Here is a 27,431-nt window from a genome sequence, read left to right as displayed (position 1 = left end):
CTTGCACACACACACACACACACACAGAGTTTCTGTTTTATATATGTAGAAGAGTGTTATGCCATGGTTCATTTCATTAAATTGCGCTTTGTTTGAGCACAATTCGACAAACTCACATTCGAACAAAATGCCTTTGTTGAGGTAACTCCTGATTTGTTATTCTCAGAACACTGACCCCATTCCTTCTCTGCTGCATAAACAATTAATCTCCACCATGGTGTGCACACACATTGTGACCCCACATGACCTCAAAATAGCCACTGCCAATAACAGTAAACATCCAGCAGTGAGGCTTTCCATTGCAATAAATGAAAGTGATTTCTATGTGTAGCATGAAATAGTTAAAGCAATAACTGCCTCTGCACTGCACAAGCTACTGGTAAGTACTTACTACTTCCTTCATTCATTTCATTAGCAGTACTAACCGGTGTTGCATGGGTCTTAATAAATTACCATGAAACTGCGGAGACATGAGGCCTTACACTTGAGAAAAGATGGTTTGGGGCATGACATTGTTAAAGCAATAACCTTGGTAACCTCTTGAATCAAATCAATACCCAAGCTGCTTTTCAAAAAGTTAAATTGTTGCGCTGTTTACGGTTTCCGTGTAGACATGCTTTCGGGTGAAGTGGGCCAAACCGCTGAACCACCAGACCAATTTGATTGAAATTTTCATATATGCATTAGGTATGTTCTGAGGCATGTTTTAGTCATAACAACTGCTTCGATCAATGTTCGGTTTTCGCAAAAACTCAATCAATGATTGTCGATTTTTTTCAAAAAGTCATCCAATTTCAACCAAACGCAGTACACATTTGCAGTTTGACCCAAAGAGTTTCACAGTGTCTCGATACTCAGGAGATGACTAGAAGACTGAAACTGAACCACAAAATCACAATGAAGCTGCATACCAGCTGCATTTGATGTGACACCAGATTATTGAGATTTATTTTTTCTAGAGATCCATTATAACAGCTACATGGTGCACCTGACCCAACACAAGTGCTTTTATCTTCACCTTCTGTTACATGAGGTACATGGGTCCCAGTTGTTCGATGACCTAAGGACTGTCGATGGCTCTGTTTGCAGCACTTACAGAGAAGCATGCCTCAAGCAGAGTTTGCTGGAAGACGATGCGCAATGGCAGGCTACGTTATTCGAAGCTGTTGCATCCTAGACACCTAAACGTCTACGAGCTCTATTTGCTGTTATCCTGCAAATTTGTGAACTGAACAACCCTTTGTCTTTGTAGCTCAAATTTAAAGACGACTTATCGGAGAACTTCATACGTCAGGCGAAGTTGCTTTTTTCTAGGATAGAAAGTATAAGCGATGGGGTATACAATCAAGCCTTGATCGACATTGAGAATACAGTTGCATCACTCGGTGGAAATGACTTGCCCTCATACGGACTGCTTAAACCGCTGCGTTCAGAGTCAAATTTACTTCCTACAGCTGTTTTGCGAGAGACGTCCTACGACACAGATGCCCTTGCTAATTTCGTCCTAGAAACTGAACCAAAGCTTCTTCCAGATCAACGGCATATTTATACTATTGTGACTGATCATGTTCGTTACAGGAAAGGTGGTTTGTTTTTTCTTGATACTCCAGGGAGTACAGGCAAAACCTTTCTGATGAAGCTCATCCTAGCAATGGTCAGGATGCAAAAGAGCATTGTGGTTGCGGTCACATCTTCAGGGATTGCTGCAACTTTGCTGCCTGGTGGCGGAACTGCATACTCCACCTTTAAGTTGCCCCTCAATTTAACACCTACCTGCAATATAAGCAAGAATTCTGACCAGGGCCAATTGATGAAATGCTGTCAGCTTATTGTGTGGGATGAGTGTACTGTGGCCCATAAGGGAGCCTTCGATGTATTAAACAGAACCCTTCAGGATATCAGGGGTTGCGAAGCCCCCATGGGAGGTGTTTACACTTTTGCTTTCAGGTAACTTTAGGCAAACTCTTCCTGTTATCCCCAAAGGCATGCGAGCAGATGAAGTTCAAGCATGCCTTAAGTCATCTCTGCTCTGGCGTCATGTCAGGTCACTGACCCTGACAATCAACATGAGAGCTCGATTGCTCGGCGACCAAATGTCGGCTAACTTCGCAAGTGACATTCTGAAACTTGGCAATGGTAAAGTGCCTCTTGACGCTGATGGAGAACTGGACGTCCACCCATTCGTAACTCCCATTTCACCTTTGGCCGAACTCAGCGATAAAGTGTTTCCCCGTTTAAAAGATAATTATCTCAATCATGAATGGCTGTCTGAAAGATCAGTTCTGGTTCCGAAAAACGTGACCGTTACAAAACTCAATGACCAACTTTTGCAGTCACTTCCCGGTGCTCCTTTCGCATACAAATCTGTAGATACGATGGTAGAGGCAAATGAATCAATGAATTTCCCAACAGAGTTCCTCAACTCTTTAGACCCTCTAGATCTACCACCACATCTGCTCTGCCTTAAAGTTGGAACTCCAGTTATGTTTCTGCGCAACAGAACACATCTGGTTGTAAAATAATTGATGAAGCATGTTGTCGAGGCAACCATCCTATCCGGATGCGGAAAAGGTGAGGGTGTATTCATTCCCAGGATTCTCCTTACTCCCTTGGGAGCAGACATACCTTTTGCCTTCAGAAGACTGCAATTCCCACTCTGGCTCAGCTTTGCCATGTATGTCAACAATCTCAGGGCTAGATTCTTTCAGTGGCCGGACTTCTTTTGGAAGAGCTAGCTGTACGTTGCATGCTCCAGAGTCGGCAGTAGAGACAGACTATTCACATTAACATGTCAGGGGAACACAATTGTCTATAATGAATTGCTACATATGTGCCAAGGCTGAAGTGGTTACGTTATCACCATGTATGCATATAACGGGTTATGCTCAAATATTTTTACTATTTTTTCCCATATCAGACGGAAGCATCAGAAAAGGGCCCCTGCCTCTTGACATTCTGTGGATTTATGGAAGGCGTTAGTGTGGTGCTCCTACGATGGCAAAGAGGTGGCAATTCGTTGCAGTTGCACGATAATAATGTGAAGAAACAATGTTGTCAAACAGCTGCTACAAATGGACCAGCGGAAAGGCAGGTTAGGTATCGCATATTTGAGGATATCTCTGCTGCCTTCTATACGGTCGATTACCTCAAGTATGTTTATTCATAACATTAAAGTGACCAGTTCAACGGAAAGGATACCAATTTACAAAATGCATGGCGGCCACGTGTTGCAAGAACCTATTGAGGGTGACATTCTAACTGTTGACCATTAACCTCATGCAACTGGGAGCAATCTATCTTAGGAAACGCTGAAATTGTTCAACTCATTCTCTTCCTATACGTTTATCTGTGTGCTTCATTCTATGGCTTCATTCACATATTTACCAATATATATATTATATAATTTAACAATATTATAAAATAAAATAAAAATTATCTCTATGGTTAATAACTATTTAATAATAATAATTTAGGAATCGATTAATGATATTTGGAAAATAGGTATTTGGGTGCATGTGGGTATGCCGAAGCTTTCTCAGTCCTCTGTTCAATAATTGTTTTTTTAGAGAAAAGAACATTATAGCTTACTGTTGGACATCATCATCATCATCATTGTTTAACGTCCATTTTCCATGCTGGCATGGGGTGGATGGTTTGACTGAGGACTGGCAAGCCAGTAGGCTGTACCAGATTCCGATATGATCGTGCAAGGTTTCTATAGTTGAATAAACTTCCTAACATCAATCACTCCGAGAATGTAACAGGTGCTTTTTACGTGCTACTGACACAGGAGCTAGTCAGGCAGCACTGGCATTGACCATATTCAGATAGTGCTTTTTACGTGCCACCAGCACGGGGAGCCAGTCAGGTGTCACTGACATCGATCCACGCTTGCATGGTGCTTATTACGTGCTACCAGCATGGGTGCCAGTCAGGCAGCGCTGGTATGGGTCATGATTATGATTTGGATTCCACTTGACTCAACAGGTCTTCTCAAGCACAGCGTATTGCCTGATGATTTAAGGATACTTTTAAATGGGCTGGTTATGCACCACTGGTATTGGCCATGGCTGTGATCTCACTTTCCTCAACAGGTCTTCTCAATCACAGCATATTTCCAAATGTCTTAGTCTCTTGTCATTGCTGGTCATGCATTACCGCCTCATCCCATGTCTTCCTAAATCTACCTCTTCCACAGGTTTCTTCCTCTGTAAGGGTGTGACACTTCTTCACACAGTTATCCACATCCATATACAGCACATGACCATACCAGCGCAGTTGTCTCTCTTGCACATTACATCTGATGCTTCTTATGTCCAACATTTCTCTCAGGGCACTTACTGTTACTTATGCACACAGACACATCCAGCGGCTCATACTAGCTTAATTTCTGTCAAGCCTAAGCAAGCCCTCAGCAGTCATGGCCCATGTTTCACTGCCATGTAGCATGGCTGTTTGCAGACATGCATCATACAGTCTACCTTTCACTCTGAGTGAGAGTCCCTTTGTTACCAACAGAGGTAGGAGCTTTCTGAACTTTGCCCAACCTATTCTTATTCTAGTGGCTACACTCTCAGAGCATGCATCCCCACTTCGTCATCTAGGTACCTACAGACTTGGTCATTTAGGTAGCGGAAGCTATCAACTTTTAGTTTCTCCCCCCAACATGTGATGGAATCTGTTTCCTGTACATTTTTGTTTATTGCCCATGTACATCTGCCACACACAAAAACTATCTTCCTGGTTAACCTTCCTTTCATATTGCTGCACCTCTTATGTGTCCATAGCTTACACCAGGTACATCTTATGGAGTTTCTACCTACACCTTTTCTACAAATCAAACAGGGCCATCTACTCCAGTAGCCTAGTTCCCGCTTCATTTCAGGAACCAGTTCCATGGCTCCCATGAACATGAAAGATACTGGGCTGCTGTCTGACATGCCCATTAAAATCTCCATCCAAAAAGATGAGGTCATTGTCACCCGTCTTTGAGGTAGACTGCAAAAGAATTTGGTAGGCCCGCTTGTGGAGCATAGGCAGAGATAATTGTAGCTATACTTTTCTGCATCTGTAAGACTAGCCTGAACTTAAGCATTCTATTGCACATCCTGACTACCTCTATGACCTTATCCATCCATTTCTCTGCAAAGAGTATGCCCACACCACCTACTCTGTCATTGTTGAACAAATTCTGTCTGGGAGATAAGATTTTGCAAAGGTTAATATTTTCCACCTAATTTTGAAACTAATATTGTAATCTTTTAATTTCAAAATGAATTTGCTAAGGCTTGTATTATTCTGTTTAATTCTGTTTCTAAAAGAATTCTCATGGTTTGAAATTCTGGTTTTCACAAAACATTCTGTAGAACCAACATGGTAGTAATTCTTACCTTCTGCTTCAATGATTGCTTGGTATATCAGATTCTTATGTTTGCAATTATTAAATTTGCATTTTTCTTTAACCTTACAATTGCAAAATTTTATGAAGATTATCTTTGGAATTAACTAAAATAGGTAGATTATTGGCAGTTACTTCCCCTTGATAGTTTAAACTAAAATTCTCAAATTCACTTGTACAGCGTCCCTGTACATGGCTTGCGCAGCTCTCACTAACCATTCATCTATCCTTAGTTTCCTCATTGACCAGCAGATAAGGGATTGGGAGACCCTGTCAAAGGCTTTCTCTATGTCAACGAAAGCCAGGTACATAGGTTTATCTTCCGCTAGGTATTTCTCCTGCAGCTGTCTTACCAGAAATAGAGCATCAGTGGTGCTTTTCTCTGGCATGAACACAAACTGCATCTCATCTAAACTGACTCTCTCCCTAATTAGTTGGGCTATGACCCTCTCCGTCACCTTCATTACCTGATCCAACAGCTTGATACCTCTGTAATTATTTGTGTCTAAAGCATCACCTTTACCTTTGTAGCAGTTGACTATGGTGCTGCTACATCAGTCATTGCATATGACTCCTTCATGTATCACCTGGTTAATTATACAAGTAACTAGGCTATAGCTGATATTTTGAGCATCTCTGCAGTGATTCCTGATGGACCGGGAGCTTTCCCTGTCTTCATACTCTTAATTGTTTTATCTACCAAGGCACTGTCAATTCGGATAGCTGGTCCCTCTGTTGGGTCAACATTCGGCAAACTCTCTTTCTCCCATATATGAAATAACATGTTAAACTTCTTTAATTGTGGATTTGAATTCCTTCAAGAAAGATGTAGCTGTCTTTATTATTAAAGCAAAAAACCCTGAAGATTTTCTATCCCTTACAGCTTAAATTCTTAACATTGAATTTAACCCAAATGCTTTGAATTATGCATTACCAAAGGGCCAGAATTGAAACATGTTGGTTTTTTGGGGTTTTCTACTGTGTTTCTTAAAAATTTATTTGTATATGTACCTTAATGATGCAAATAACTCAAATCACCGTTTTCTTACATTATTAATTTTACTCCCCCCCCCCCCCCCCACACACACACACATGTATATTCACACGCTCACCAAAAAATTATGAAGTAAGGGGTTTAGAAATAATAGAAAGAGGCAGAAATTTGATGTGAAGAGAGTAGGCAGAATTACATGAAATGGATTTGAAAATACATAAATTAGAAGAGTTAAGTAAAATAAGATATAGCAGCGAATTGTCTGTTATTGTCAGATGGGATGTTTGTTCTTCTTTGGTATAGGATTATGTGTAATCCATGATGTAAAGTTCAGGAAAGAGCAGTGTGTAATCTTTTGAAACTACATTGACTTCCAAAAGTGTGGTATAGAAACTGTATTGTGAAGCGGAGTTTTGGAGAGTGTGGGAACAAAAAATAATAACAATTTTATATTAGGTACAAAACCAGAACAATAAAGTGAAATATATTAGAGTCAGAAGTTTTTTTGTTTCTCTATCAGATGCTCTACCAATCCTGCCATTTCATGTCCTGTATGTTCACAGAATGAGGACCAATGCCAATGATTTTTTTAAGTTGATGTTCAGTCTATAGGTTTGAAATAAAAATGTGGTCAGGTAATGCCTTTCCAAGAGTAAAAGTTCTAAAATAGTGCAGCATATGGGAGGTGAAACATTAAGGATAATGGGAATAGGAAAGGCAAAATGGTTGGGTAGGCCTCAATGAAGAGAGTGCTGGTAAATAGTTCAGGGAAGTAGAATGCATTGAATTGCAGACAGTAAGGTAGACAGGAAAAACAAATTTGTCTGTGAGCTAGTTGTAGAATGTTGAATTTGGTTTATTGTTAGTGCATGTAGCAGCAACATCATACCAGAGATGTGAGTGACGTGTTTTAATTGAACTTTGTATCGGGTTAACAACTGATCAGTACTGATATATTTGCAGCTCCAAAGAAGAATCTTCCACTTTGTGGCATAGTTTTGGTAATTTGAGACTTCTATGAGATATCACTGGAGGTTTTAAAGTTCGATATGTGTAATGAGTTTGGGGGTTTTAATTAAAGTACAGGACTTCCTAGATATTTAAAGTGATTCTATCTTTGTACTGTTGAAACATTAGATTTTCATGTTTCCATTGAAAGAAATATTCTGAAATTCTCTGTTCACTCAGCTGGTGCAAGTTTAGCATAGAGCATCTTAGGTGAAGAAAGAATATGTGAAGAAGATTGAAGAGGAGACAATGTGATCCTCTACATGGTCACTTGAAGCAGGAACACTTCTAAGTTAGCTTGATCAGGGTTAATCTGGAGCTAAATAACCAGTTAAAGAAGTATGAAGGGTGATATTTTCTGCACTGGAATATTGGAAAAAGTGATATGATTTTTTCACACAGAAGGAAGATTGTAAGATAAAACCAGAGTTATTGCATCTCAGGCTATACATTAATACAATTATTTACCAAGTCGATCAATGTTTACTTCCTCATTCCTTTCCTTCATTCTAAATTACATTACCTCCTCATTCTTTTCTTTCATTCTACCTTATATAAGTACTCAGTGCCTCTGAGGCATCAGTTTCCTCTTTCCTCTACAACGTGCAAACTCATACACACTCATGAACTTCACTGCATGATTTTTGCTACTGTAGACTACCATAACTTTCCTGATACTGTTTTCCACATTTCGAATAAGAGAGAATGGCCAAGTCTTCCACTGGTGATGCTTAAAGTTTCTATCACTCTAAATCTTAAAGCAATTTACTGGCAAATTTGATAAAAGGGAGTTAGAGAAAACTATTTTAAAGTAAATTGACACTATAAAACATTTAAAATTCTTTTCTTTTATTCCTTTTGTACCTTTGTTGCTTGGATATCGACATGATCATATACTTCCAATAGAGCCCCTTCGAGTAGTAATAGACTTAATAAAATAATAAGACAAAGTAATAAATAATTTAATAATTAAACAAACAATAAAAAGATTAATAGCAACAATAATGAAATAAAAATAAATACGAAGAATTAACAAGTCTTCCACTGGTGATGCTTAAAGTTTCTATCACTCTGAATCTTAAAACAATTTAATGAGACATTTTTAATTCTTTTATTTTATTCATCTTGTACCTTTGTTGCTTGGATATCAACAACATGATTTATCCATCTAATGGAGTCTGGACAAAAGTCCCCTGGGACAAAAGCTCTGCAGACAAAGGTCCCATAGTTAAAAGTTGAAAGTGGACAAAAAGCCCCACTGATATATTTTTTGGTAATTTTTCTTTCTTTTCACCTTCCACTTGTTTCAGTCATTAGGCTATGGCCATACTGGGCACTACTACCTTGAAGAATTTTTAGTTGAAAGTATTGACCCAAGGATTTTTTTTTACTTGTTGCAATTATTAGATAGTGACCACCCATGCTGGGACACCAACTTGAAGAATTTTTAGAGGGCTGTGTGGAACCAGAATCTTTTTTTTAAAGTCTGATCAGAACCACTTCTGTGATATATTTCGTTTTTTTTATCTTTTTACTTGTTGCAGTCATTAAACTGTGGCCATGCTGGGGCACCACCTTGAGGAATTTTTAGTCAAATGTCTCAACCCCAGAATTTTAAAAAATGATTTTCAACTAGCACATGAATTTAAGCCCTAGATGGTCATTCCACACGCTAGAAATAACAGCCCAGTCTCTTGAAATTTTTTGGTTTTCTTCTTTTTTTATTTTCTGAAAATCTTCTCACTTGTTTCAATCATTGGACTGCAGTTGTGCTGGGGTACTGCCTTGAGGAATTTTTAGTAGAATGTATCAACTCCAGAATCCTGTTAGGTGATTTCAACTAGCACATGAGGTTAAGCCTAGAAGGTCTCTCCACATGCTAGAAATAAGAGCCAAATCTAAAAAAATTTTAAATATAATTTCATGTAAACAAAAACGGAAATCGCGGTAGTAAAAAAAAAAGAATTCTATTTTCCAAAATTCCAATTTTTAAGTAAACAAAATACATTCAATTGAAAATGAATAAGCAGAATAGAATAACAGAACACATTTCAAGAAATGTGTTGAAGCATAAAACCTACATAGAAGCAATCTAGTTTATACATAACATGTATACACACAAACACACCTGTGTGTGTGTGAGAGAGAGAGAGAGAATCGAACTGAATGGGAAAACGTATTAAATTACCTACAAAAAAAATTTGCAAAACTATGTCATTCTGACCTATTTCCTAAAATTTATATTTCCAGCTGCATTTATGGTATAGCTCTACTTGTTATAGTTATCTCTTGTCCTAGGGGGATTTTGTCGGAGTAGGAGTGAGGTCTTTTGCTCTACACTCCCCTCCACTTTCTTTTTGACAAAAAAAAAAGTATGTCTGAGAACCGCTGAGCTTTTATCCACTTTCATACTTTAACTTATGACGCTTTTGTGCAGAGTTTTTTTTTGGGGGGGGGACCTTTTGCTGGGAGGCTTTTGTCATACACTCCCCTCCACTGGAGCCTATGGCAAATATTTATGAAATAAAGTAGTCCAAGTAATAAATAATTAATAAAACAAACAATAAAAAGATAAACAGCAACAATAATGAAATAAAAATAAATACGAAGAATTAACAAGTCTTTCACTGGTGATGCTTAGAGTTTCTATCACTCTGAATTTTAAAGCATTTTCCTGACAAATTTATTTAATAAAAATAGGTCGGAGAAACCTATTTTGAAGCAAATTGAAACTATGAGACCTTTTAATTCTTTTATTTTATTCATCTTGTACCTTTGTTGCTCAGATACCAACAACATGATCTTATTCCCCCAATAGAAACCCCTTCAAGTAATCCAAGACTTGGTCACCTAGGTAGTGGAAGTTATCAACTAATTCTAGTTTTCCCTCCTGGCATGTGATAGAAGCTGTTTTCTGCACATTTTCAGTGTTTATTGCTCCTGTGCATCTGCCATACACATAAAGACTATCTTCTCAGTTAGCCTTTCTTTGATATTGTTGCACCTCTTATGTGTCCATATCTTACACCAGGTACATCTTAGGGACTTTCTACTTACGCCTTTTCTTCAGATCGAGCAGGACCATCTACCTACTCACTAACACTTGGGTTTTTGCTACATTGACTCTAAGGCCCTTTAACATCTAAAACTTCTCCTCTAGTTCTGATAGAGACTTAACTGTTAGAGTAAGGTCTTGAATTCCTCTCTTATTGCCTGGAGAACTATGATGAATAAGAACAGGGCTGAGGACTGATCCTTGGTGAACTCTACCCTAAATTCTTCACTGTGCTTGTTGTCAACCCTCACCTTACTGGTAATGTCTCTGTATATGGCTTGTATAGCTTTCACTAACCACTCATCTATCCCTAGTTTCTGCATTGACCACCAGGTAAGGGATCTGGAGACCCTGTCAAAGGCTTTCTACATGTCAACGAGAGCCAAGTACAGAGGTTTATTTTTGGTTATGTATTTCTCCTGCAGCTGTCTTACCAGAAATACAGTGGTGCTTCTTCCTGGCACAAATCCAAACTACTTCTCGTCTAAACTAATTATCTCCCTAATTAGTTGGGCTATGACCCTCTCCATGACTTTCATCACCTGACCCAACAATTTGATACTTCGGTAATTATTTGTAATTACCTTTGTAGCAGTTGACTATGGTGCTGCTATACCAGTCATTGGGTATGACTCCTTCTTGTATCACCTGGTTGACTATATGGGTGACTAGACTGTTGCCTACACCACCAGATATTTTAAACTTCTCTGCAATGATTCCTGATGGGCTGGGGGCTTTCCCTGTCTTCATACCCTTCATACCCAAAAGTGTGTATACATATATATGAGTGTAGTACAAAAACCCCGTAGTTAAAGTGTAAAAGAGGACAAAACCCCTCTGGTTATGTTTTTTGGTTATTTTTTTGTTTCTTTTCTCCCTTTTCTTGTTTCAGTCATTAGACTGTGGCCATGAAGAAAGTGTCATTCTGTCTTTCTCTGTTGTTGCTGTTGAAATGACAAGCAGAACATTGGTATCTGTCTGTCCTTCTCCTCTATTTCACTATCTCTATCTACCTAAACAATAAACAACAAAATCAGTAGAAAATGTTGTTTTATTTGCTGTTGCCTTTGTCTAACCCATAACAAAAGTCTTTCTGAAGTTAGCTAGTAAAAGTTATAAATATCATAGTCACTTCTTGTCGTCTTCTTCATCTCACCAATTACTTCGAAGTCATCTCTTTCACTAACTGCCTATTGCTTACGAAGCTTTCAGAATTTATTCTTGCAACACTGAGAAAGAGGGACATAATGCTCTGAAAGGAATAGGAACTGCTGTAGGTACTTACCTTATCTCCTGCCAAATATTGTTTTGCATTGGAAGCATTAAAAGAGTCAAGCGGAGAGTACATAAATCGGTTTGGCATAGGCCATGTGTTGAGTGTCTCAGCTGTCAACTCTTGTCTTTCTGTGATAAAGTGGTGTTGTACGTCTAAAGGAAATTCTGTAGATTCAGGTTTGAATCAATATGCCTAAATGAAAATTCACTTTCTTCTTTCCAGGTAAAACATTACCAACATGTGTATATACATGTGTGTATGTAAAATATATCTCTCTTTTACTTGTTTCAGTCATTTGACTGCGGCCATGCTGGAGCACCACCTTTAGTCGAGCAAATTGACCCTGGGACTTATTCTTTGTAAGCCTAGTACTTATTCTATCAGTCTCTTTTGCCGAACCGCTAAGTGACGGGGACATAAACACACCAGCATCGGTTGTCAAGCAATGCTAGGGGGACAAACACAGACACACAAACACACACACATATATATATATACATATATACGACGGGCTTCTTCCAGTTTCCGTCTACCAAATCCACTCACAAGGCTTTGGTCAGCCCGAGGCTATAGTAGAAGACACTTGCCCAAGGTGCCACGCAGTGGGACTGAACCCGAAACCATGTGGTTGGTAAGCAGGCTACTTACCACACAGCCACTCCTGCGCCTTATATATATATATTCTTTTATTCTTTTAGTTGTCTCAGTCATTTGACTGTGCTGTGCTGGAGCACTGCCTTTAATCAAGCAAATCGGCCTCAACACTTATTCTTTGTAAGCCTAGTACTTATCCTTTCGCCCTCTCTTGTTGAACTGGTAAGTTATGGGGATGTAAAAACACCAGCTGCAGTCTGTTGCTGTCATTTAAAACCGGTTGCTTTCTTTCCCCAGCAAACTCTCTTCTTTAGAGGCATAATCTATGTATATATTAAACAGAACAACAAAAGTTATAATAGATGGCAGGGTCGGTACTTTTCACATATCTGTAATTTTTCAGATTAACACCCGCACGATTACCCAACCCTAATCCTAACACTAACCCTAACATTAACCCTAACCCTAACACCCTAATCCTGACCCTAAAACCATAACACTAATCCTAACCCTAACCCTAAACCCTAACCCTAAAACCCTACCACTAACACCCTAGTGAAAATCGTGGTATATTTACAAAGCATTGACGAACATGAGTTATATTTTACTGAATGATTGTGTACTTGCACGTGTATGCGTTTGAGCAAGCGAGAGAGGAAGAGGTAGAGAGAGGGGGAGAAAGGAATAGAGGTAGTTAAAAGTTTTCTTATGACTGCTTCTCTTCACTGCCTATTACTTCATTAGAAATCTATGGTTGCACTTACACACATAATAGAGAAAAATTAAACAAATATGGATGACTTGCTCCAAAACACCACCGAGTGGGGAACACTTCTCAAAAATAACCTGCAGTTGTTTCCTTCAAGATTCCTACATGCTCGAAATGTACATACATCAAGGTATTTTTGTAGAAAATTTCACGAAAAAATATTCATTTTCCAGGAAGTTAAGAATTTAAGTGGAATTTCCGAATATTGTACCCCACCCCCTCCCAAAACACTTTCACCGAAAATGTTTGTATATTCGGAATCTGCATAATAAATAATATATGCATAGAAAATTTCATTAAAAAATATTCATTTTTCTGAAAGTTATGACCTTCCAAATTCGGTGGGTACAACTCTGTAGTTATGCCACATTGACGAACGTGAATGATTGTGTTTACTTGCACGTGTATGTTGTTGTCACAGATTACGTATGTGGGGTTGTGTGTGTTTTTACGTATCAATGTTATGAAAAATAGGTAAAGAATACTGAGAGGAAAGTTTAATCTATGACTTTGTATGTATCACTTTCTCTCTCTGTTGAGCGAGGGTGTAAGAACGCTGTTCGAGGTAGAAGGGAAGAAATATAAAAGTTGCTAGAAACAACAGCCAAATCTCCCTTAAATCACACAAAGTAAACGGAATTTTAAAAATCTAATTATTACTGCACTGGAAAGTTCAGATCGAGAAAATTCCATTGATGTAAACATTTTTATGAAAAAGTGGAAAATGTGGATTTCTATACACTTTTAAAAAGGCTTCACACAGACACAATTTCAGCTTTATATATTAAGATTATATATATATATATATATATATATATATATATATATATATATATATATATATATATATATATATATGTATGTATATTTATATATATATGTATGTATATTTATATATATATGTATGTATATTTATATATATATGTATGTATATTTATATATATATGTATGTATATTTATATATATATGTATGTATATTTATATATGTATGTATATTTATATATATATGTATGTATATTTATATATATATGTATGTATATTTATATATATATGTATGTATATTTATATATATATGTATGTATATTTATATATATATGTATGTATATTTATATATATATGTATGTATATATATATATATATATATATATATATATTAAATATATATATATGTATGTATGTATATTTATCATCATCATCATCATTTAACGTCCGCTTTCCATGCTAGCATGGGTTGGACGATTTGACTGAGGACTGGTGAAACCAGATGGCAACACCAGGCTCCAATCTAATTTGGCAGAGTTTCTACAGCTGGATGCCCTTCCTAACGCCAACCACTCAGAGAGTGTAGTGGGTGCTTTTATGTGCCACCCGCACCAGAGCCAGTCCAGGGGCACTGGCAACGATCTCACTTGGCTTGCCAGGTCTTCTCACGCACAGCACATTTCCAAAGGTCTCGGTCAGTAGTCATTGCCTCGGTGAGGCCCAATGTTCGAAGGTCTTGCCTCACCACCTCATCCCAGGTCTTCCTGGACCTACCTCTTCCACGGGTTCCCTCAACTGTTAGGGTGTGGTACTTTTTCACGCAGCTATTCTCATTCATTCTCACCACATGCCCAAACCAGTGCAATCGTCTCTCTTGCACACCACAACTGATGCTTCTTATGTTCAGCTTTTCTCTCAAGATACTTACACTCTGACAGGTATGCACATTGACATTACACATCCAGCGGAGCATACTGGCTTCAGCCCATGTTTCACTGCCATGTAGCATGGCTGTTCGTACACATGCGTCATACAGTCTGCCTTTTACTCTGAGTGAGAGTCCCTTTGTCGCCAGCAGAGGTAAGAGCTCTCTAAACTTTGCCCAGGCTATTCTTATTCTAGCAGCTACACTTTCAGTGCACCCACCCCCACTACTAACTTGGTCACCCAGATAGCGGAAGCTATCGACTACCTCTAGTTTTTCTCCCTGGAATGAGATAGAAGTTGTTTCCTGTTTGTTTACAGTGTTTATTGCACCTGAACATCTGCCACATACAAAAACTAACTTCGTAGTTAATCTGCCTTTGATATTGCTGCACCTCTTATGTGTCCATAGCTTGCACCGGGTACATCTTATAGAGTTACTACCCACTCCTTTTCTACATACTGAGCAGGGCCATCTACCTGAAGGGGTTTGTGTTTTATCTACCTTCCTACTTATTAGGATTTTGGTTTTTGCTAGGTTGACTCTAAGGCCCTTCGATTCTAGTCCTTGCTTCCACACCTTAAACTTCTCCTCTAGTTCTGATAGTGACTCCGCAATTAGTGCAAGGTCATCAGCATAGAGGAGCTCCCAGGGGCAACCTGTCTTGAATTTCTCTGTGATCGCCTGGAGGACTATGATAAATAGGAGGGAGCTGAGGACGGAACCTTGGTGGACCCCTACCTCTACCCAGCATTCATTACTGTACTCATTTCCAACCCTCACCTTACTGGCAGCATCTCTGTACATGGCTCGCACAGCTCTCACTAACCATTCTTCTATCCCAAGTTTCCTCATTGACCACCAGATAAGGGATCGGGGGACCGTGTCAAAGGCTTTCTCCATGTCAACGAAGGCCAGGTACAGAGGTTTATCCTCGGCTAGGTATTTCTCCTGCAGCTGTTTCACTAGAAATATGGCATCAGTAGTGCTTTTACCCATATACATATATTAAAAAATATTAGATAATTCTCATTTATTCCTTAGGCATCATACCCACCCCAACCTATGTCTTTCACTATGGTGTTAAAGTTATCTAGGGAACCTGCTGAAGGATTTATTATAAAAATGCTCACAGTATATTGCTAATTTCTGCCTACGGTTAATAATATCACTCACTGACCTAAGTATTTAGAATGATTCCTCTAGGCAAAGTTCACATCTACTTCACAGTATGTGAGTGTTCTAAAAGTATAGTTACTGCAATTAAATTGGCTGGAGTTCAGAGGACTGTTACCTTTGTTAGTAACAAAATGCCTCTCTCTCAGAGTGAAAGGCAAATTGTAGGTTGCTTGAGGCAAAAGCAATAAAGAAGTTCCAATCTCTAAATGTAAAGACTAACCTCAAGATGTTGAGTCTCGTGGAGGAAATTATGAACGACTAAGATCTTTGGCAGTATGTTGTGCTTAAAAAGCATCTCTGCAAATATGAGGTCCTTTCAAGAACTTCTCCAACATTCCATCTCCTGACACTCTCAACCTTCCATCAATCTTTTAACTATGACATTACTCATTCAGGTGCTGTAAATGATACCATTTATCACCCTCCGCTTCACATTTCTTCTTATTACTGTCCTTTATCACTTCTTATTCTCCTTCCTCAATTTATCCCTATTTCTTTTACTGCCTCAAAACTGATATTCATCACTGACCATGCCTCTACCTTTCGGCCCCATTCACTACTTCTACCTATATCATCTTCTCTAACCATCTGTCACACTCCTTTCATCCTCTCGGGAACTGACTGATCATGTTGCCCTTATTCAGAATCTTATATTCACTTTGTACCTTGAGGTTATACCTTCACCAACTCTTCCTGTCTTTCCAGCTGAGGAAGCCATGTATTTCCTCAGTAAGACATTTATTACTGTCCCTTTATTATATTGTAACCTCTCAATAGCTTGGCATAAAGCCACCTCTCTCAATACTACATCTCTGCTTAGTTGAGGGGAGTTCCTTGGTCATCTTGCTAGTGCTGGTGCCACTGGAAAAAGCATGCAGAACACTCTGTAAAGTGGTTCACGTTAAGAAGAGTATTAAACTGTAAAACCATACCAAAGCAGAAATTAGAGCTTGGCACAGTCTTCTGGCTTGTCAGTTCATGTTAAATTGTCCAACCCATGCTAGCATGGGAAATGGATGTTAGGTGATGCTTGTGATATAATATATATAATTTTTTGTTCTTAGAATGAATTAAATCTAAATGAAGAAAAGAAGGCTCCGTTAAGAAACAAATCTATTGAGGAGAAGAAAAAGATGCTTGATATTCAAGATGAAAAGAAAAAAATGCTTGAAAATCAAGCAAAGAGTAGTAAAGTAAGTATTTTATATATATTTTTTTGTGCTTGCATTATTATTGAATGATTAGCTAAGTTATACAGGTCCCTGATACACTCTTTGACTACATAAAAGTGATCTAAAGGAAGTAACTTAAGTTGACCAATTGCACAAATTTAGATAATTCATTTTGATGTATTTGAATCATATGCTAAAAGATCTCAGTGAATTAAAATTTGCATCTTAGTTGAAAACAGAAAAATAAAACCTGGCATTAATTGTTAATAACTCTCTCTTTTGCCACCAGGTTTTTGTTTTGTTTTTGTTTAAACTTCAGGTTTTAATTCATTGAGAATTTTCTGTTTTCAATTTTGATACAAATCAGTTTTTTAATATATTATTTTATCAGTTTAAGGAAGGAAACTTAAAATCACATATAAGATATTAAATTGTGTGTGTGTGTGCATGTGTAAGAGTGAGTGAGTGAGAGAGAGAGAGAGAGAGAAAGAGAGTGAGAGAGAGAGAGAGAGAGAATACTCAACTTGCTATCTCCAAATGCTACAAGAAGCATTACATTGCTCTTATGTATGGTGCACTGCTCTTTTAGAAATAAAAATCAGCCTCTAATTCTCCAAGAAGCATAGAACAAAATGACTGCAAAATTTTAAATAATACTTGTTAATAGTAAAATGAATTATTGATTTCAGTGTTATTAATTTGAGAATTACTTTATAGATAAATATATGTTTCTTTATAGCAAAATGTCCTCAGAACACCAGAACATTTTATCGCATCTCTTCAAGATCCCAGTCTTAAAGGGGAAAAACGATTAAAAGTTTTAGAATCTGCACGAGTGTCTTTATCAAGCAATCCAGTCAGGTAATTTAATTTCTGATCATTGAGTATGATGATTATGATAAAATGAGTAGATTGATGAAATTAAATGAGGAAAGGAAGGAAATTGGATGAATGTTATTGAAGAACCCTGGTCATTTATTGCTGTTTTTTTAACACCAAGTTATCTATGATAGAACATCATATTTTGTGTACTTTGTCCAATGTGTTCTTTCTTTTTTTTAAGATGTTTGGTATGATGTGAGGGAAAGGAAGAGGCTGTTTCTTGCAGGTTAAGCAACTCTGTCAGGGTTTCCTTGCTTTGCTCCATCATCAGAATGTGTTGTATGCTGGAGCTGGTAAGCCAGAGGAGTATGTCAAGCTCTACTGTCTGCTTTGGTGTGGTATTTATGGTTGGTCACCTTCCTAATACCAATGACTTTACAGAATGTGCTGGGTGCTTTTTGTGTGACAGCAACACCAACAAGGTCACCAAGTAACTGGCAATATAAAACCCTTCAACTGTGAGGAGAGTGATATGGAGGGAGGTGGCTTTGTGCCAGGTGATGATCAGTTAGAGGGAAAGAAACAGGTGCCATGCACTAATGGAGATACTTGGCTATCCCAGTTGAAACAAGAGAAGAGAGAGGAAAGGGGAGAGAGAAAGAAGATGGTGAAGATGTGTTGGGGTACATCCTCAAGTAACAGGGAGGAGTATGTAAGTGAAGTAGTACAGAGGCTTGGATAGGGTGAGTGGGCAGGTAAGTTCCAGAGTGCAAAAGCAGAGTGGTTGATGGTGGGGAGGGGAATGCAGTGAGTGACCACAGATGGAAGAAAGAGAGTTACAAAGATGAGTTGTGGGGAAGGAAGACTTGTCAGGGACAAACTGTGTGCAGGTAAGTTTGCAAGAGTGTAAAAGGAGAGTGGGATGAAGTGAGTGGTGAGCATGGGTGGAATGAAGGAGAGATATTAGAAAGATGAGTTGTGGAGAAGAAAGACAAAGACATGAACAATATACCTTTTAGGGCCTCATTTTTATTTAAATGCCAATCATCTCAGTTATTTGTCATCTCCTCTGTGAGGATCAACATATAAAGGTCATTTTGTTCCACTTTGTTCCTTGTTTTCCTGGGCTTATCTCTTCCACAGGTTCCTTCCATACTTAAGGAATGATACATCTTTATGCAGCTATCTCCCATCCATATCCATCACATGACTATATCAGCATAATCACCTCTCTTGCATACTACATCTGATGCCTCTTATGCCAATTTCTATTTCATCACATTTACACTTTGTCGTACACATTTACCTTTTCATACATGCTTCATTTCTCTCAAGCCTTCACTTACCCTTTGCATTCACAATCCATGTTTCACTACTACGTAGCATAGCTGTTTGTAGACAGGCATCATACAATCTGCTTTTCACTCTGAGTGAGAGGCCCTTTGTTATCAACAAAGTTAATAGCTCTCTGAACTTTCACCAACCTTTTCTGATTCTAGTAACTAGGCTTTCAGAACATCCTCCTCAACTGCTGATTAGGTCACCTAAGTAACAGAAGCTATCTACTACCTCTGAGGATCCTCCAATTGAGGGAATCTATTTTCTGATGTTCTTAGTGTTTAGTATGCTTGCACATTTTCCACTTACAAAGACAACTTTCTCAGTGCAGCTTTCAGTGATTCTGAGCTTCTTATGTACCCATAGCTTGCTCTGGGTACACCATATGAAATTTCTAGTGACACCTTTTCTATATATCAAGCAGGGCCATTTCCTAAAAGGGATTAGTAATTTGTCTGCTTTCTTGCTTACTAGGACTTTGGTCTTTGCTATGGCCCTTCAGTTCCACACCTGAAATTTCTTGCTCCCACACCCGAAATTTCTCTTCTAATTCTACTTATGGATTTAGCTATAAAAACAAAGTCGTTAGCATAAAGGGGTTCCAAGTCTTAAACTCCTCTCTTACAACCTGGAGGACTCTGATAAATAAGAAGGGGCTGAAAACCAAGTCCTGGTTAACTCCTTCCTGCACATTAAATTCATTGCTAACTTTCACCTTACTGATAACACTCCTGTACTTGGCCTGGATGGCTCTCACTAGCCCTGTTGTATGTAGAAAGGTGTGAATTTTTTATATTTGATTGTTATATTGAGTAGTTTAAGTGATTACATAAATGTCCCTCCATTGGCTTGTCTTTTCGAGATATATATTCTTTTATTTTAGTTGTTTCAGTCATTTGACTGCGACCATGCTGGAGCACCGCCTTGGAGGGTTTTAGTCGAGCAATTGACCCCAGGACTTATTTTTTAAGCCTAGCACTTATTCTATCGGTCTCTTTTGCCGAACCAACACTGGTTGTCAAGTCGTGATAGGAGGATAGACACATAAAAAGATACACACTCAGATATATACATCTATATATATTTATATGACATGCTTCTTTCAGTTTCTATCTACCAAATCCACTCACAAGGCACTGGTTGGTCTGAGGCTATAGTAGAAGACACTTGCTCAAGGTGCCATGCAGTGGGACTGAATCCAGACCCATGTGGTTGGGAAACAAACTTCTTACCACACAGCCACAGCTGCGCCTATACATACTCACTTATATTTTACATATATATGGTATTTAGAGATCTGGATGGTTGTACATATACAAATATTTATTAACATGTCATATGTTTTTACAAGTCACATATTAAATGCTTTCATCTACTCTAATAGATTCTTAAGATTTAAATTTTGTGAAGGGATTTGTCTCTTTTTATAGTATTAGTGAATGGGTTGTGGTGGGGAGAGAGGGGGAAAGAAGAATAATGTGGAGTGTATAGGGTAGAAAAAGAGGGAGAGGAATGGGGAGATAGTGGAGGGAGAAAGTGAGAGAGTGTGTGTATGCTTGCATGTTTGTGTGTGCCTGTGTATCTGAAAGGAAGTGTTTTGGACAAGAGACAACGAAAAAGAATGTATATTTTTAAGTAGGTGGCTAGAAGAGATGCTTATTTTGGTTCAGCCAGCTCAGCAGGGGGTCTGAAAGAAAAATGTTTTCAAAGTGAAAAAATGTGTTTTTTCTTAATGTCAATGGAAAAGAGAAAGGAAGGAAGAAAGAATGAAGAAAAAAATGTATCCAGTTGGTCAGTTCTTTCAATAGATGACAAGTTTATTCTTGGTCTGTAAAAATGGCAAGACCAGGTGGTTACTCTAAGGAGGGGGGGGGGCTGTTTTGATGAGGAATAATGAAAGTTATTTTTCAAAAAATTGTCTGGACTTATTATCATCATTATCATTGTCCAATGCTTGATTCCCATACTGGTATGGGTTGGAAAATCTGGGTGCAAGAATGTTTCTATTTATGTATATACATACAGACACACACACATGCATATATTTTAGGGTTCCAGATGGGTTTCATCACAGACTCTCATAACCTAGGATCATTAGAAGGGAAATATTACAATATTGCAATCACTTGATGGCTATAATTGTGTATGTGTATATTCAGACATATCTAATTTAATATCGTATATATTTTACACCATGCTTGATTTTAGTATCACCTTGTCAAATTTTATAATGGACTGTATCTCATAGATCAAACCCTGACTGAATAAATACAGATTGCACCAGCATGAAACCTGTGATTCTAGAGTATTGATGTAATTCTATCATTCAGTGTTCAGTATTCATTTCATTTCTGATGACTGTAATATATATAACAAGTCGAGTTAATTGCCAAATTAAAGTGACTGTTCCTTGTTACTACTAATTTATTCCCAGGCAGATCTTCCATCAGCTGATTATAGGTGCAGCGCTGTACCCTATTTATTGCTAGCAGAGGGAATAAACCCCAAGCAGACAACAGGATCCCAAGACTGACTCAGTTTCAAGCTGGTTGGCTCATCCTCAGTCGCAAGTACCTGGTTGCTAGAACGATAGCCAGGGTCTGCTCTAGCCAGCAATATATTGTAAACAAAGTGACCATCGGTCACTGATTTGCAACAAGCGAAGTAACTAGTTGTAAAATTTCAAGAGATCAGAGTAGTAACTACACTAACAAAGTTAATCACCACATGAAAGTGGCTGTTCCATATCACTACTAGCTTAACCCCAGATTATATATATACAAAATATAGGAGTTTAGTTCACAGGTGATCTAAACGACAAGGTTTGCTAGGTAAATGCTGTGATGGATTACTAAGGCTCCAAGGGCATAGGTATGACAGTAATTATGGAGCCATTGCTTTCTGATATAGTGGATATATAATTGTTAAAGAGGACAGAAACAGCTGTAAGACTTTGCATTTTGGGATATCCCAGAAACAGCAATAAGACTTTGCATTTTTCCAATAATAATGTATATGACATGAGATGTTTGTCTTGCCTTAACGTTTGTTGACCTAATTATATATATATATATATATGTATATTTATAAATATAAATACAATATAGAGATAGGTTTTAAAGTAAAAAGACTACACATCGTATAAATAGGAAAAAGAAAATAGAGAAAATGCACATTCGATTAAAAAAAATAAAGGCTTTTTTAAGAAAAGCAAAGATATATACATATGTGCGCGCGCACACAGACACACTCGCACACATGTACATAGGCATTCAAACCAATGCTGACTGACCTGGCATTCCCCCCTCCTTCCCAACTCCATCATAAAACCCAATTTCCTCTCAACCCTTTCTGCCAAAAAATGTAGGCTCAAAACATCAAAGACTTGTCCATTCTTTCCAAGCATCTAACTAATACACCTGTTTGTTGTTTTTTCAGCTTTTGTTTTCTGTAAATTTAAAGTATATATCTATACATATATGTATGTGTGTGTGTCTGGGGTTATATGAGGAGATGTATGGGAGTATTTTTAGAACTGGTGTAGTATTTCAGTTAACTTCCTTAATGTTTGTATGTCTATTTCTTTCACATGTTTAATTCCATCATTTATTAATGATGTTGGATAATATCTCCTGATTAATGTTGATTTAAATTCAAGGAGTCTTTGTTCACGAGTATTGGTATCCGAAACTATGGTACAGATTCTTTTCGCTAGATTATAAGGTCTATTAATTTCTATGTGTTTGGGGTGGCATGAGTTGAATAATAGGTATTGTTTTGAATCTGTAGGTTTATAGAAGATGTCCTTTTCGATATGGTTATTGACTATTTTAATTAGGATGTCAAGAAAAGGGAGCTGTTTACTGCTGTATTCCATGGTGAATTGTATGTTGCTATTGGTATTGTTGTGCATTATTTTGAAATTGAGGAGTTCATCCATGCTATCATTCCAAAGTATAAAGCAATCATCTAAGTACCTCTTCCAGTTCTCCTTTAAATGTGGAACTGTAACGGGAACTTGAGCTGCACCAGTGATTGTGAACCTTGTAACAAGTTATCTAGAACTTGAAATATATCAATCATCATTACAAAAATATGGTATCTCATTTCATTGCTATTTAAAGGAGAACTGGAAGAGGTACTTAGATGATTGCTTTATACTTTGGAATGATAGCATGGACGAACTCCTCGATTTCAAAATAATGCTCAACAATACCAATAGCAACATACAATTCACCATGGAACACAGCAGTAAACAGCTCCCTTTTCTTGACATCCTAATTAAAATAGTCAATAACTACATCGAAACAGACATCTTCTATAAGCCCACAGATTCAAAACAATACCTATTATTTAACTCATGCCACCCCAAACACATAAAAATTAATATACCTCATAATCTAGCGGAAAGAATCTGTACCATTGTTTTGGGTACCAATACTTGTAAATTAAGACTCCTTGAACTTAAATCAACACTAATCAGGAGACATTACCCAATATCATTAATAAATGATGGGATTAAACGAGCGAAGGAAATAGACATACAAACATTGAGGGAAGTTAACTGAAATACTACACCAGTTCTAAAAATACTCCCATACATCTCCACACACAACTCAAGAAACGATGAAGCCTTCAACATCATCATCCAAAATCTACCCATTCTCACTGGAAATAAAACAATGAGCAAAATTCTAAGCTCACACAAAATTATCAAGAGCAAAATGCAATCAAAATCATTGAAAAAATATTAACCAGTGCAAGACTATAGCCATTAATAATGGAACCAAAAGTGAAAAAATGCAGGCTACCTAACTGTGGCATATGTCCCCACCTTTTGTGGGGTACAGAGTTTCACTTCAAACAAAGCGAAATATTTAAGATAAAATCAAATTTCACTTGTGCCTCTGAAAACTTAATGCTATTGCCTGCTTAGGGTGTGGAAATCACTATATAGGCCAAACAGGGATGTCACTCCAAAGAAGAACAACTCTTCACAAAGAACAAATCTGCTCTCCACAATATAGATAGATACAGGTCAGTGAGCACATAGAAAGATGTGTTAGGAACCTTAAACTGAACTTCGTAATTTTCCCTTTTTATCAATGTTCACAGAACACCTCAGTACAGCAAAGATTAAATAAAGAGGCAACTTTCATGATTAAATATCATCCACAACTCAACATGAATACACAACTTAATACAGGACACTACTAACCTTACCAATACCAATAATTACAACTAATCTCCATATATCCCATACACCATTCATAGTCCAGTATTTATATCCACCTGAATTGCATTACTTCCAGAACTGCTTACCTCCCTTGCATGTAATCTTTTCACTCAGGTACTATTAGACCCAACACGGTTTGGAAATCAGTGTTCATTCAAAGTCAGTGATCAGCTCTGATGATACCAGTATGACTTTGAATCTTTATAATTATTCATAATAAAGATTTATATACTTCATAATTCCACCTCAAATAATCTTATTGTATGTATATGTCTTTGCTTTTCTTAAAAAAGCCTTTATTTCAAAAATCTAATGTGCATTTTCTCTATTTTCTTTTCAATTTCCCTTTATATATATATGTGTGTCTGTGTGTGTGTATACACACACACATACATATATATTTATAGATATATACTTCAAATTTACAGAAAAAAAGATTACACTACTCTTTTACTCTTTTACTTGTTTGAGTCATTTGACTGCGGCCATGCTGGAGCACCGCCTTTAGTCGAGAAAATCGACCCCAGGACTTATTCTATCAGTCTCTTTTTGCCGAACCGCTAAGTTGCAGGGACGAAAACACACCAGTATTAGTTGTCAAGCGATGGTGGGGGGGACAAACACAAACGCACATACATACATACATACATACATACATACATATATATATATATATATATATATATATATATATATATATATATATATATACATATATACGACAGGCTTCTTTCAGTTTCCGTCTACCAAATCCCGAGGCTATAGTTAAAGACACTTGCCCAAAGTGCCACGCAGTGGGACTGAACCCGGAACCATGTGGTTGGTAAGTAAGCTACTTACCACACAGCCACTCCTCCTAGTTGAAAAAAAACAACAAACAAGTGTAGTAGTTAGGTGCTTGGAAAGAATGGACGAGTCTTTGACGTTTCAAGCCTGCACTCTTTGGTAGAAAGGGTTGAGAGGAAACAAAATTGGGTTTTATGATGGAGTTGAGAAGGTGGGGGGAATGCCAGGTCAGTCAGCATTGGTTTGAATACCTATGTACATGTGTTTGTGAGAGTGTGTGTCTGTGTGTGCATATATATTTATGTAATATGCATATATATGTTTCCACAATGCTTACATTACTGTCTCTACTGCCAAATAGCTCCATTCCAGGACTCACATCTTTTTATCACACGCCACACATTTCCTCTCAGGTTACTTTTATTGCCACCCAACACATAATCTTACCTTCATCACACTATTCACCCTTACACCTATAGGATACCTTTTGACTTTTCTTTCATCTATGCACTCCCTTATTATTTTCCCCAATTTCTATCCTCTTTTGTTCTCCATGTTCTCTGCCTACCTCCACATGTAGGATGCTTTCATGGCAATCACATCCTCCTCCTCTCTTCCCTTACTGCCTCCTCCTGCCTCTCCTCATCTCTCTCCTCTCGCTTCCTTCCCTCCATCCTACTTTTATTGCACCCTTCACCATCTCCTTGTACCTCTCTCTCTTCTTGTTTATCATTACCCTCTCTGCTGCAAGTTTCCTGCCTCTTCAGTACCTCTCTTCTTTCTGTATCTGACCTTTCTCCATATCTCTCTTTCCTTTATTGACTTTCTCTGGACTCTTCTCCACTCATCAATTGCTAAACTACTCTCTTCTAGCTCCTTTTTTGTCACACTGTCTGTCTGTACTAATTCTGCATAATGTTTGCTCACCCTGTACTCTGCCTCGTACAACTTATCTTATTAGTTTTGAACTCTGTCCTTCTCTCTCTCTCATTAAAACCTCCTCTGTCCCTTGTTCCCTTCCTTATCCCTGTGTTTTCTTACCATACCTCATTGCTTCCCCGAGAATCATTACCCACTTTGTCTTGCTTTTAGTTATAGGGGCCACTTTAAGTCCTTAACCTTGTAAGTTATAGAGCAATCATCACTAGTGTGAGTAGTATGAGAAAAGCACTCAGTACATACTGTTAAATGATGGGCATCAGAAACCATGGCAAATTAGACATTGGTGCATGATTTGGTTCCCTGCCAAACTACCCCATCTATGTGGAATCTAGATGTTAGGAGGAGGTGGTCGTGATGTGTACATGTCGTTCCTGTGTGTATATGCATGTGTTATATATGTATTTACAAATGTGTATAGTGGTGATGGGGGTGGCAGTAAATCTGATTAAACCAAAGAAACATGTTCTCATTGTTTTATTTTTTATATTTGCAATACTTACTTTCTCATGACAAACCTGTCATCTTTCGGTAATCTACCATTCATCTTTCACATTTTTAGTTTTTTGTTTTTAAGACTTTGGCTTTGGAATATGCTTTTATCCATGCTCTGATTTCTATCAACTGATTTATACACATGTATGGGAAAATTTAAGTTGTGTAACTTGGCTTTCTTGTTTTAGAAAACAATGTAAGATGTTCATAGAATTTAAAAACTTAAAAAAGTGACAGGAGAAAGTTAATTCAAAGAATTGTAATAGAACACCAGTTTTGAGAATCTAGTTTTAAATTTATAAGGAAAATTGTGAAATTGCTTTCATTTATTGATTTCATTGATAGATTTAATATAGATGCATAATTTTCTCACAAAAATTGTTTTAAATGAATTAAATTTTTTTTTTTTTTTTCAGTTGGGCTATAGAATTTGGTTCAAATGGTCTAAATGAAATCCTTCGAAATCTTACTTATTGTTGTGACCTGTAAGTAGTTTTGCCATTTGGATATGCCTTTTCTTTTCACATAAAAGTTAACTGTAGTATATTTACGACAATTTTAAAAAGTTTAATTTCTTTGCATTCTTTGAAACTTTAACTACAATTAATATTAAATTACATTGAAAGTGAGATTTCATTTTCTCTAAGAAAATTTCTATTTGTAGCTGTTTGAAATGTTAAATC

At 37.5% G+C, this 27,431-nt stretch overlaps 1 protein-coding gene and 1 long non-coding RNA gene across 13 annotated transcripts in view; both read left to right on the top strand.

The window, feature by feature from the left end:
* Nucleotides 1-27,431, top strand: part of LOC149132186 (uncharacterized) — a 158,352-nt gene that overhangs the window by 10,970 nt on the left and 119,951 nt on the right. The window lies entirely within an intron of this gene.
* The window catches only part of LOC106883550 (protein diaphanous homolog 2), a 124,605-nt gene that overhangs the window by 10,970 nt on the left and 86,204 nt on the right, over nt 1-27,431 (top strand). For 7 of the 12 annotated variants that reach the window (XM_089365013.1, XM_089365014.1, XM_089365008.1 and 4 more), the window contains exons 2-4: nt 16,936-17,153; nt 17,872-17,993; nt 27,165-27,233. In XM_089365013.1, coding sequence (XP_089221139.1) covers nt 17,094-17,153; nt 17,872-17,993; nt 27,165-27,233 — 251 coding nt within the window. In that variant the 5' untranslated portion in view covers nt 16,936-17,093. Of the gene's footprint in view, nt 1-11,841; nt 12,091-16,838; nt 17,154-17,871; nt 17,994-27,164; nt 27,234-27,431 lie in introns of those variants that run through there. The other 5 variants (XM_089365016.1, XM_089365009.1, XM_089365005.1 and 2 more) reach the window with 2 other exon arrangements.

This window comes from Octopus bimaculoides, chromosome Z, assembly GCF_046866305.1.
Source record: "Octopus bimaculoides isolate indiv1 chromosome Z, ASM4686630v1, whole genome shotgun sequence".
Lineage (NCBI taxonomy): Eukaryota > Metazoa > Mollusca > Cephalopoda > Octopoda > Octopodidae > Octopus > Octopus bimaculoides.
This window is presented reverse-complemented; position numbering and strand designations above follow the sequence as displayed.